The following is a 12,286-nucleotide window of genomic DNA, read 5'->3' as shown; positions in this document are numbered from 1 at the left end:
GGGTCTGGGGGAGTAAGAGACACACAACTGGGAGGTGTAAGAAACAGAAAATTAAACAAACACACTCTGCATCCACTATAAAAACACACACACTGCAACCACTTTACACACACACACTGCATCCAATATATATACACACACACTGCAACCACTATACACACACACACTCTGCATCCACCATACACACACACTGAGCATCCACCATACACACACACACAAAATGCATTCGCTACAAACACTGGATCCAATACACACAGACACTGCATCCGCGATACACAATACATTCACTACATACAATACACCTAATATACATACTACATTCACTACACAGACACTGCATTCACTAAACACACTGAATAATATAATGGATGTGGGCGTGTTTTGGTGTGTGTGGTTTTGTTGGGAGGGGGCAGCATATCATCCTTGGACCCAAGCAGCACAATATCTTGGGGTGGCCCTGATACAACCTTTAGAGTTATGTTTACTAATAAGTTTATACAATTGGTGCCATGTTTGCGATCAGAAGTGCAGGGATCTTCTCACCATGTCTGGTTGAACAATTCTACGGAGATTTTCAATCCATCTATCTCGTTCTTGCACAGAGGAACATCCAAAACAGCGAATTCCACTTGGAGTGATAACCTAAGGGGCACAATGGGGTTATATGTAAAGAGGCATTCTGAAGCAAATTGCTATAGGTGGGGCAAACAGCAGGATTATTCCATAGAATGAATCATAACGTAAGTCTTACATTACAAGTTTTCTATCTTACTTACGCTGGCTACTGATATTTTTTAATAACTGACCATCTTTTATAGAAGAAGCTTTTTTTTTTTTTTAAATTCTTTATTTTCTTGGTGCTTAATTGTCAACATAGCATTGATTGGCCTTTTACACAGACATCAACATTGTACTTTGCGAGGTCAAAAGAATTATGAAGTCATGCACCGTTTTTGTTTTTTTCAAGGAACAAAAATAAATCATAGGATAATCTTGCACAACAAACAAATAAACATGTCAACTATATATGCAGATTAACATACATCAGTAAGGCTAGCTAGGGATGAGGGGGACTCAGTAGGTGCTATCCTTTTCTATCTTGTGGGTCTTCATGTGAAAGTGTGAAGATTAATTAATACTCTGTAGGTAGGGTATATGTGCTTCCCTGTTATTTAAGAGCATCGATGGTCTCCCTGTTCTCTATGCTAGTGGGCAGTGTGAGGTATATTGGGGGTTTCAAAGCGAGATCTGGGTTGCCTAGTCACACTAATATATAATGGGGGAGACTTAGTGGTTGTACACCTCTAGGTTGGGTGATAATGGCATTCGGCATTGTCAATAGGCAGGGGGGGGGGGTCGGCCTTTAAGGCCATTCGAGCTGAGGTAATAGGTGTTATCATGCTTATTGCCTGAACTGCCAGTCTGAATAAAATAAGTCCCAAAAGAAAACCAAAAAGGGTTGAGAATGGTGGGCAACTGTTATATGTGTCATGGTACCTGCCACTGATTCCTCTCTTCCCTCCAGCAATATCGGCATGTTTAACGCTGGCCGAATATTCAAACCAGGACGTTTTGGGGGCGTGGGTATCAATTAAAGAGAGAAGGTATAAAAGGCAATCACTTCCAGTGACTCATTGCCCTGTTGTGGTTTCAGCTTGCCTGTTCCCTCAGTGCGTTCTTTGTGTTTGGTTTTTTGGTTATTGACTTGGCGTGTTTTCTGACTTTGCTTCCCTCTCCTTCCCTTGACTCTCGGCTTGGACCTCGCTTACCTGTCTTTTCCTTCCCTCGACCGCGGCTCGCCCCTGACTATTCTCTGTTTATGTGACGTTAGTCCGGCCACTCTAAGGTCCGGTATACGTCTATCTGTTCTAGTACTCTGCGTGTTGGATCCCTGTCTGGATCCTGACAATATGTCCGTGTGGGCTGCAGTGCGGCGAGGTATTCAGGTGGAGTCCACTGTTGATCGCTCTTGTATGGACCGTTGTGGAACAAAGGGTCGTGCTGTAGCCGGGTTCCACTGATGAGGTACCCGCTCTTTTGCCCGGGTTCCCGTGGGAGCCTGAGAGTTCTGCGGTATGTTCAAAGTTGGCAGTAGAGCCTTAGCTTCCTCCAGGTCGCGTACGAACCATCTTTCTTCGTCCTTGAGCACCATGAGGGTGTGTGCCGTGCGCCACCTATATTGGAGGTGGTGTTGTCTGAGCAGGGACGTGAAGGGCAGTAAGGATCTCCTCCATGCCAGGGTGCTTTCCGAGAGGTCTGAGTACACTGTAAGTGACATATTTTCAAACTGGTAGGGTGTGCGGTCTTTGAGGGCACCGAGGACTGCCCTCCCGTCCCCTTCGCTCCGAAAGCGGACTATCAGATCCCGTGGAGCTTCGGCTGGGGCCTTGGGCGGCTTGGGAATGTGGAATATGCCCTCCAGCTCTATTGTCTTGCTCTGTTTCGGTGTCAGGAGCGTTGCCAGTAGGTGCCTTAGAAAGTGCGGTAGTTCCGCTGCTGGCATGTCTTTGCTTATTCCACGTATTTTTATATTCCTTTTGCGCCTTAGGTCCTCCAGTTCTGCAAAGTGGCGGTTGTGGGAATAGTTTTGCTTTTGCAGGCCCATTATTGCCTGCTGCAGGGAGGCGATTTGTGTCGTGTGTTCTCCCGCAGTGGCTTCCTGCACTCCCAGCCTGCTTGATAGGCCTTTGATGTCCATGCGGATCGTCGCTAGGTCCGACAATATGGTCGTCTGAAGGTCCGCGAGGAGGGATTTAAGTACCTCCGTGGTAACAGGTGCTTTGTCTGGGCTCCGTATAGCCGGGTCCGGAGGCTTTATGATCGGCGGAGCTTCTATCTCATCCTCGAGGGAGAATTCGTCGAAGTACTCCGAGTAGGCCTCGGGGCGCACGGCCATTTTGTGTCCCGCCGCGTTGTTTGCCTGGCGCAGGAGGTCTCCGATATTCAGACCTTGTCGCAGCTTGTCCTGCTTCAATTTTTTGGTTTTCCTACCCATTACGGTGCTGGGATAGCAGGTACTTGTTCTGGGGTCCCCAATTTGTCTTTTTGGGCTCTCCGGTGTGTAAATTTGTCAGTAAATGCCCGGAGCTCTATCTCAGTGCGGCCGCTCTGCTCGGGTGCTTGGCTCCGCCCCCCAGAAGAAGCTTTATTAAACAGATTTGTACATCTCTTGTGAGAAGTTCCTTGAGAAACTATAGATAGCCTAAAAAAATCTAAAAAAAATCTAGATTTTGACCCCTTTTTGCCAGTGGTAATTTGATGTTTATCTTAAAAAACGGTTATATGACTCCAACCCTCAAATACACATATGAAACAAGCAATGTGGACAAAGGAAAGTGCCTTTTCCTTTAACAAATTAGCACATATTGCTTAGTCTGTAACTTTAACACCATTCACATTTCAGCAGGTTGACATTTCAAGTTACCTCAAAGCAATACTGTTTCCCCAGAATACTACTGTGCAGAGCTCGAATGGTAACATCTTTTTCATTGGTGAGGTCGAGAAATTCCACTGCACTAAGTGACTCTCGTGATCCATGCACACTTCTGTGTAAAAGATGACATGAAGTAAAAGTGAGTGATAATAATGTTGACTACTTTAGATAGTCACCTAAGGAGTATACATGTTAGCAACAACACTAGAATAGCCTGCAATCAGAAAATAATTATTATCCTCGTGTGGCATTTTAAAAACTGCCTTCTCTGCCTTATTAGATGTTTTTTAAGCTATCACAGCATCAGCTGTAAATTGGTACAAATCAAGCATACTCAACCTGGGGTGGACCCCCTCTCTCTTCTGGCTGTGGTTCTGCTTAACTGGCAGTCAGCAGCTCTTTATCCTAAACCTCTATCACACCTCTACATCCTAAATATCTCCTTTATTACTTGTTTGTTTTTAATTATACTGGGAAATGCTATCCTCTATCCTATCCTTTATTGGCCGGGTCAACCTGTACAAACTGGTCAGCTCTGTGAAATTGTTGTGCTCTCCTACAAGTTCACCCCAGTTTCCTTACTAATAGGGAAGAGTGCCTCCTCAATAAAATCTAAGACACTTGCTATGGCAGAGAAACCCAGGTACATCTAAGCCTCATAAAGCTATATCAATCCAAAGCTGATGGGGGGGGGGCTTAACCTACCCAAAGCACTGTATATGGTCCAGCAACCCAGGTTTGACATGCCTTGACTGAGCTATAGTCCTAAAATAGATTTTTAGAACTTGCACTCACGACCTACCTGGCACTTTTGGACACGCTACCAGTCATACTCCACATGTCCCACCACATGCTTCTTGCCGTGATCTCAAACACCCTTAATTCTCCCCCAATAACGGCATGGAAGCCAGCCTACTTAAAACTTGGGCCTTGTCCACTCAAAACACAACATATTCCCCTCCTCAATAACCCTACATTTCAAAATGGAGTTGGTAGCTATGACACAGTGTGTTCGCGCCTTGGTCCCTTTTCCTGACATCTCGGCCCACTTGCCATATTCCAGGTTTGGAATCAGCAAGGTACTCCACACGTTCATTTATTTCTGTCCAAATGTAACAATTGTATTTAAAATGGACTGCCTAAATACTCTAAAAAACAATTCTGAATACTTCCTATTTCTAGGGGGATTAACTCTATAAGTGAGGGAGTCAGGAGGCAGGGAATTTAGGCTGCAAATTTCATGAGTTTATTACTTGTATATTTTATGTTTTTTATTTACAATTGGTCTCTTAGGAAGTCCAAATTCGAACAAAAAGGCCTAGGACCAAAGCACTTTATTCTGATTTTATTTGTTTTAACATTATTAAGGCTTGCCTCCTTTGCTGAGGTCATTAAAATTGATGGTCTCAGCCAAGCCCATCCAATGCTATTCCATGGGAAAGCATTAGGAGGCTAGTGTGCGGTAATATACCACGCTGCGCCAATCAGATGCTCTCTCTGTGACAATCTGGTAGAAATTGTGGAGTTTCACTGTGCTATTTCCTCAGAAGCGCTTGTAGTGGCTATCTGAGTGACAGCCACTAGAGGCACTTAAACCCTGCAATGAAAACCTTCCTGTTCTGCAGAAATGCAATGTTTTCAGCTGCAGGATTAGAATTGGTGGGGCATGGCACCCAGATCACTTCATTGGGATAAAGTGGTCTGGGAGCCTATAGTGTCCCTTGAAATATTTGCAATCAGTATAACTGTCAGCTCAGCCATATATTAATACTCTTTTGCCAATCTGTGTCAATGTTCACCAGCTTGTCCCTGCATATGGCCGGTTTTAACCATTTTTTTCCAAGTTCTACTTATAGACAAAGATTCACAATTGCCTAACTGCTATCTGTGTCCTTACAGCTTCTCCCAAGATAGAAGTGGTATGAAGATTTGCATCATTTCGCAATGTGTTACACCTGTTCCATTTCCTTTCATGCTTTTATGGCCACACTGAAACCGATTTTCATTAATCCAGATCAGTGTTGCTATGAACTAATTGATGCTTATACTACTAATGTGTATTGCACCTGTATGCATCTGACATTCTCAATAAAAAAACAACTGCAGTTTGAAAAAAAAGAACTACACATACTTTGTACTCATCATTTTTTTAGATCCATGAAGCATGTAAAAAAAAAAAAAGAAGAATAAAAGTCTCCTAAGTAATCTTTTCTGATTCTTACTACATTTGACACATATTAACAGAGAGCTCAAATTATCTATTTTCTGCCACATGGAATATTATGTGCTACTTAGCAAATCGCAGGTTCTGATTGGCTGCAGCATTGTGTGTATTTTAACTGTAACTGTCAGTGATGCTATGAAAACTATGAAGCAATTGTGAGATGATCAGTTCTATACTAAAAACCTATTACATCTTCATGTGTTACATGTGTTGTATTTAGCATCACCTGGTTAGATGGATATAATATTAATATGTTAATATTAATATGTTCTATACTGATTTTAGTAACAGGACCACTGTAAAATTAGTGGCATTCTAGAGCACCATATACGACTAGTCAATGAATAGCAGGTGGAATGACTGTGAGAATGAGAAAAAAAAAACCACATCTGATTGTCTTGCAATGTCTGGCACTTTAAACCGTGTGTATTATGGGATACCTGTTGATGCAAGGCATACTATTTAACTTTATTTTATGGTTCTCATGTTTATTTCTATATTTGTACTGTATTGATGGCTATACATATGTACATATATATTTTGCATGACATTTTATACTGTGGGTATTGTGTCAATTATTTTAGTATTTTTTTCATATTTTTTCATTAGTCCATCATTATTTTTCTTATTTCATGCATGTAGTTGCTCTATGTATTTTTTTTTCTTTGTTAGTTATTATTGTTAACATGTGGGTTTGAGGGTTTTGTTTTTTCTTTGCAGTCAAAGCTTAAATTTTCATTATAATCCTAATGGGTTGGTTTATTTAATCAGTTTCAAGCAATAGATACTTGTGCCCGAGTGAGGTTCTAAACTGCGCTCTGTCTGTTGCTCTCATCTGCTGTGTTTGTATAAAGTATTCTCTCTTACTGTTTGCAGCGTGTGTTATTTTCTTGTGCTTTTTGATGTGCACGGCAGGTCCTTCCTCATATGCTTTCCTTCAGTGATTGAGGATTGGAACGTACACATCTTTTGGCTCCTGGACCAATTCACTGTTCCTACACATGTGTATGCCTGATCTAAAATTACCAGCCTTGTTTTTTTTAGTTACCTGTCATCTTGTAGTGAAGAAGTGCTCGTCTTTTTTTTGTTCTTCCTTTTTTTCCTCTTCGAAATCAAACCCTTGCAAGATCACACAATATTATTGCACATACATTGGTAAGAAGATAATAGCAGTGTGTGATGGAGCAATATTGGAAACACAGAGAGAAAAATGAAAGGAAAGCTGTGTTTATATGACAGTAGGAGTAGCAATGTGAATGGCAGAAATTAACTTATAAAAATGGGCTGTAGTTACCTTAACATTATTAAACTGATTTTTGGTGTCAGTGTCCAAATTCCCATCAGAGACAACATCTGCAACTAAACAGAATAAAAGACTTACTGCTTGTGAAAGATGGATCATAGTTGAATGTTTCAGAGGACAGAAAGGCAACATGTAGATTGCTGATCACAATAAGGCATTCTTCACAGAATAAAACCGTTTTCTACTCACAGAGCTAGCTAACGTAACTATACACATATGCCAGAACTATAACAAATCAATGAAAGAAATTCTCCAGGCACTCAAGGTGTCAAGCCTCATAGTAGGTCGAAAACTTTGCTGTTCTTTTTTGTTTAAATAAAACTGCTTTAACACTTTGAGTGCCTGGAGAATTTCTTTCATTGCCTTGTCGTTGTGGGATTGTTGGTACTGCTCTGGAGCACCGGGTGGCTACTGGAATTGAGTGCGGCTCCTACCATCACTTTTGCAGAACTATAACAAACATTAGAATTTGGATCAGGGTGGCTAACTGAGCAACATGCCCAATCTATGTGTCAGCTTTACTCATTCCATGTGTAGGTAAGCCATTAATTGATTAATAGTAAGTTAATGCCCATATCCACTTTTTCATAACTGCCAATTTACACTTCTAAGTCAATGCATAATCCCATGTATAGTTCAGTTCCTATTAACTCTAAAACATCAGGTCCCTCTACCACAACAAAAATAAGATATTATTCTGGCAATTTATTTTTAACTAAAATGGCACAGATTTGCCCCTATTTATGTTTGGGATTGGTAAAAAAAAAAAAAAAAAATCATGCTTTGCTTCACTTCACTACCCATACTTTGTAAGTGAAATTGGCCTGTCACTCCACAGAAGTGGATCAATGAACATGTGTGAGCCTAAGGAAGCATTCCCAATGGATTAACTATAGACACACTGGATCTAGTCAGCTTTGAGTCCTGTCTTGTGGCTTCACAGTTGACATAAACAATCAGGAAGAAAAAAGTATTGTATAGCATTTTAAAAACAAAACATGTAATACCATTGAAATAACTCCCCCCCCCCTCCCTCTCTACCTTACCCCCTCCCCCCACCACCCCCCCCAAAAAAAACAAAAAAAAAACAGCAAACAAATAAAATATTTTTTCAATTTAAATAACCTACAGCCCTCTTACTTGCTTTTCAAAATGGATGCACAGTCTTATTCACTGTGGGGGGGTGGAGTGGAGGTTTATTTTTATTGAAGGAGGATATGCTCATAATTTGACATTAGTGATTGTTTTGTAAGATCATCACTTTTTATGAATTTAACTATGTTTTCTGAAGAAATATAGGCACATCGTGACAATACTAGGACAGATAACGAGTTGTCATATTAACAGTTTCCATCAGGAAGGAAGTGGTGACAGAGTAAATCTTCTTTACACCTCATCTGCCAGAGCCCAAAGAGTCATTTTGTATTAACCTCTCTACTTTGACATAGATTTTTATGTTATCACCATATCCACCCTTACAAGACGTCCATGCAAAGAAATGTCCAAAGTCTGAATAACACGTGCCCTATTGTACATACCTCCCTCACTATTGCACATACCTCCCTCACTATTGCACATACCTCCCTCACTATGACCAGTTTGGGCTCCACCAGTGCTAGAGACACAGCTGCCAGTCCGACTTCTCGAGCAGAAAGCATCCTGTGGGTAGGAGCAGAGGTACACATTCACCATACAAGGACTCCGCACACTGTCAGGGCTATTCATAAAATCATTAAGTTTCAGGATTTTAAAGCAAATTTAAAATTAAATTGAAATTTTATACCAAAATAGTTAAATTGGAAAAAAAATCTGAATCAGAGACATTTTCAGTGTGATTATTCTGGCTTTGAATTAATTAGTAATTTACTCAGAATTTAAAGATTACTCCAACCATCATATCCATTACAGTCTACTGTATTGGTTATGGTGTCAGGAGTACCCTGTCAACAATCTTCGGGAATGGGAAAAAATATTTTACAACAATTTGCCCTCTCATCTGGGTCCCCGCTAAGCACTGGATATCCTCTGCAGCAGGCTTATGGCGTCTGGCTTCTGCAGAGATGCCGATCCTGAAACTCGTTGGCTGAGAGTGTCGGCATATGGCTCTCAGCCATAGAAGGACATTCTGTGCATATAAACATGTACCGAATTGACATTAACCAGGCCAGAATGCTTGTTCCGGGCTGGCTAATGACGGCCCTGTGCAGTGCTCATGGTACTTTAAGTTTGAATTTCCAGAAATTTACACTTTAGTGAATAATTGTCTTTTTTTTGCACCAAAAGATTTTATAATTAAGAGGAAAAATAAAATGTTTGTTGAGACGAGGCATTGGCTCCATAACATGTATCAGAAATAGTAACAAAAGAAATGCACAGAATTGACATTAGCACTACAAAAGAAACAGCTGAAAATGATTATTAAATGGGAAAATTAAAATTGAACCTACTGTTTAGGGGGGAGTATTTGTCAAATTAAATAAAAAATGTTCATAATTTATCTTTAAGAGAAACGTTTTATAAAATATGTAACAGATGGTACATCGTACCAACGAGACTAAACAGAATAGATCCCAATGATTCAAAGATGTGTTGGAGATACATGGAAGCGGTGAGCAGTTACTTACAAAAATGGTGGAACTGTCTGATAATTAAAAAACGTTGGGATCAGGTCTATGGTTTTCTATACAGATTTGATGAGATTAAAATTGATTTTAAAAAAAACTCCAGGCAGCATTATTACATTTAGGTTGGCCAATTTTAAAACCATCTAAATTTTACCTGGTTGTGCATTGCCTTATGGCTATAAAGATTTTGATAGCGAGAAGATGGAAACAATCTATGGGAATAAGTCATATACATTGGAGAGAGCACTAATATTCCAATTAAGGATGGAAAATGGTATAGGTTGGATTATTAATTTTTCAGTTATGGATAAAAAGTTAAGAGAAAATTGTAAAGCATATGCACTTCCATAAAGGTACAAGTATTTGTCCCTTAATGTTTTGTATGATATTTAGTTACTTATGAAGGGGGAACTTATAGATATCCCTCTCAGGGGGCTCGGTCAATAGTCCTCTCAGTTGTAATGTGATTTGTTATGTCAGTGTTTGTATCTGAAGTGAATGTTTTTGCATGTATTTCTTTTTATATGAATGAGCAAAAACAATAAAAAATATTATAACAAAAATTAAAAAAAAAGAAATGACATTAGCCAGCCCAGAACTGGCTAATTACAGTCATGAAGTTTTTATGGTGTTTGGAGTAATTCTTTAACTTTGAATTCCCAGCAATTTACACTTTAGTGAATAATTTTCATTTTTTTTATAATTGACAGGTAAAGTAAAATGTTTATTGAGACAAGGCATTGGCTCCATAACCTGTATCAGAAACAATAACCAAAGGCTTTCACAATCTCTATGTTACACCAGCAAACCCTGGTTGCCCCATATGTATATAATCAGGGGCGGACTGAGAACCCTCAGGGCCCCCGGGCAAAATAAATCTAGGGCCCCCTTACAGGCCCCACCCATACTCCGCAGCAAGCGCCACCCATGTCCCGCCTCAATGCACCGCCTCCAGCCACACCCTACACAATCTTTAGACACAAGGAACAAAAGTGCAATAATCCCTTCGAGGCCCCAGTAGAGACTACAATTGAGGGCTAATGGGCCATGGAGGGGGGTCTTTCTAGCAGAGGCTATCTCAGTGTCCTTTAGAGAGTGTGTTAGAAAGAATCCCCTCCAGGCCCTATTAGAGACTACAATGGAGTCTAATAGGCTTGGAAGGGGGTCTTTCTAACAGAGGCCATCTCAGTGTCCCTGCTGGAAACAGTCGCCTCCAGGCCCCAGTAGAGACTACATTTGAGGGCTAATGGGCCATGGAGGGGGGGGAGCATTCTAGCAGAGGCTATCTCAGTGTCCTTTAGAGAGTGTGTTAGAAAGAATTTCCTCCAGGTCCCATTAGAGACTACAATGGAGTCTAATGGGGCCTGGAGGGGGGTCTCTCCAACACTCTGGTTCCTATTCACAATATAGCAACACAACATAGCTCGCTGATACCTAGGCCAAGTTAGCTCCTCTTACCTTAATTACTGTTGCTGGCTGGCAGTCTGTGGGCTTGCTGGAAGGCTGTGGGCTTACTGGCTGCGACTGGCAGGCTGTGGGCTTGCTGGCTACTGCCAGCAGGCTGTGGGCTTGTTGGCTACTGCCGGCAGGCTGTGGGCTTGCTGGCAGTGGCTGGCAGGCTGTTGGCTTGCTGGCTGCGGCTGGCAGGCTGTTGGCTTGCTGGCTGTGGCTTGCTGGCTGCGGTTGGCAGGCTACGGGCTTGCTGGCTGTAAGCCTAACTGGTGGCCTGTGGGCTGTCTGGCTTGCTGGCTACTGGGGCACTTGTAGATTATTTAAAGAAATAATCCATGCACAATAACCACTACTGCTCTGTGTAGTCATTATGGTGCCAGGAGGGCCGGACCCCCCTTTCAGAGTAAGTAGTCAAACCGTTTAAGAACAGTTTGACAACTTACCTGCGGTCTGCTGGGATATGAGGCTGTAGTAGGGTATAGGAGCAGTGGTGCAATGTGTAAGGGGTGCAGTGTGTGTGAAAGGTTCAGTGTGTGTGAGGGGGTGTAGTGTGTGAATGTGTAGGGTGTGTGGGGCAATGTGTGTATGAGGGGGCTGTGTATGTGTGTGGCAATGTTAGTATGGGGGGCTGTGTGTGTATGGGTGGGCAGTGTATGTGTGTGTGTGTGGCAATGTGTGTAAATGTGTATGGTGTGTGTGGGTGTATGGTGGGCAGTGTGTGAATGTGTATGGTGTGTGGGGGCAGTGTGTTTATGGGGCTAGAGTTCACTCTCACCACTGCGACCACCAGGAATCCCTGGTGGTCACAGTGTTGAGAGTGAACTCTAGCCCATAGCTCCAGGGCTAGAGTTTACTCTCGCAAGAGCCGTAACGTTGCCGTGGTAACCACGGCAACGATCTGTGCTCGTGCAAGAAGGACCCAGAGGAGCTGCAGGCTGAGCTCCCGGGTCCTCTCTTCCTCCCTCCCCTGCCGGCTGCCCGCACGGTGCCTGCGGACAGGGGAGGGGGCAATTGCCCTCCTCTTACTTCCCCCCTCCCCCTCTTCTTACTCCCCCCTCACTCTCTTCTTACCCCCCTTCTTACTCTCCCCCTCTTCTTACTCCCCCCTCCCCCTCTTCTTACTCCCACCTCTTCTTACTCCTCCCTCTTCTTACTTCCCTCCCCCCTCTTCTTACCCCCGTCCCCCCTCTTCTTACCCCCTCCCTCTCTTCTTACCCCTTCCTCTCTCTTCTTACCCCCTCCCTCTCTTC

The 12,286-nt window shown here is 42.3% G+C and overlaps 1 protein-coding gene across 1 annotated transcript in view; it reads right to left on the bottom strand.

The window, feature by feature from the left end:
• The window catches only part of RASAL3 (RAS protein activator like 3), an 87,962-nt gene that overhangs the window by 52,904 nt on the left and 22,772 nt on the right, over positions 1–12,286 (bottom strand). The window contains exons 3-7 of the mRNA XM_063448373.1: positions 8,541–8,619; positions 6,952–7,016; positions 6,706–6,776; positions 3,425–3,545; positions 544–642 (exon numbers count right to left, since the gene is read on the bottom strand). Coding sequence (XP_063304443.1) covers positions 544–642; positions 3,425–3,545; positions 6,706–6,776; positions 6,952–7,016; positions 8,541–8,619 — 435 coding nt within the window. The remainder of the gene's footprint in view (positions 1–543; positions 643–3,424; positions 3,546–6,705; positions 6,777–6,951; positions 7,017–8,540; positions 8,620–12,286) is intronic.

The sequence above is a fragment of the Pelobates fuscus genome, chromosome 3 (genome assembly GCF_036172605.1).
Source record: "Pelobates fuscus isolate aPelFus1 chromosome 3, aPelFus1.pri, whole genome shotgun sequence".
NCBI classification, from domain to species: Eukaryota; Metazoa; Chordata; class Amphibia; order Anura; family Pelobatidae; genus Pelobates; species Pelobates fuscus.
The sequence above is the reverse complement of the archived record's forward strand: the minus strand, read 5'-3'. Positions and strand labels throughout refer to the sequence as shown.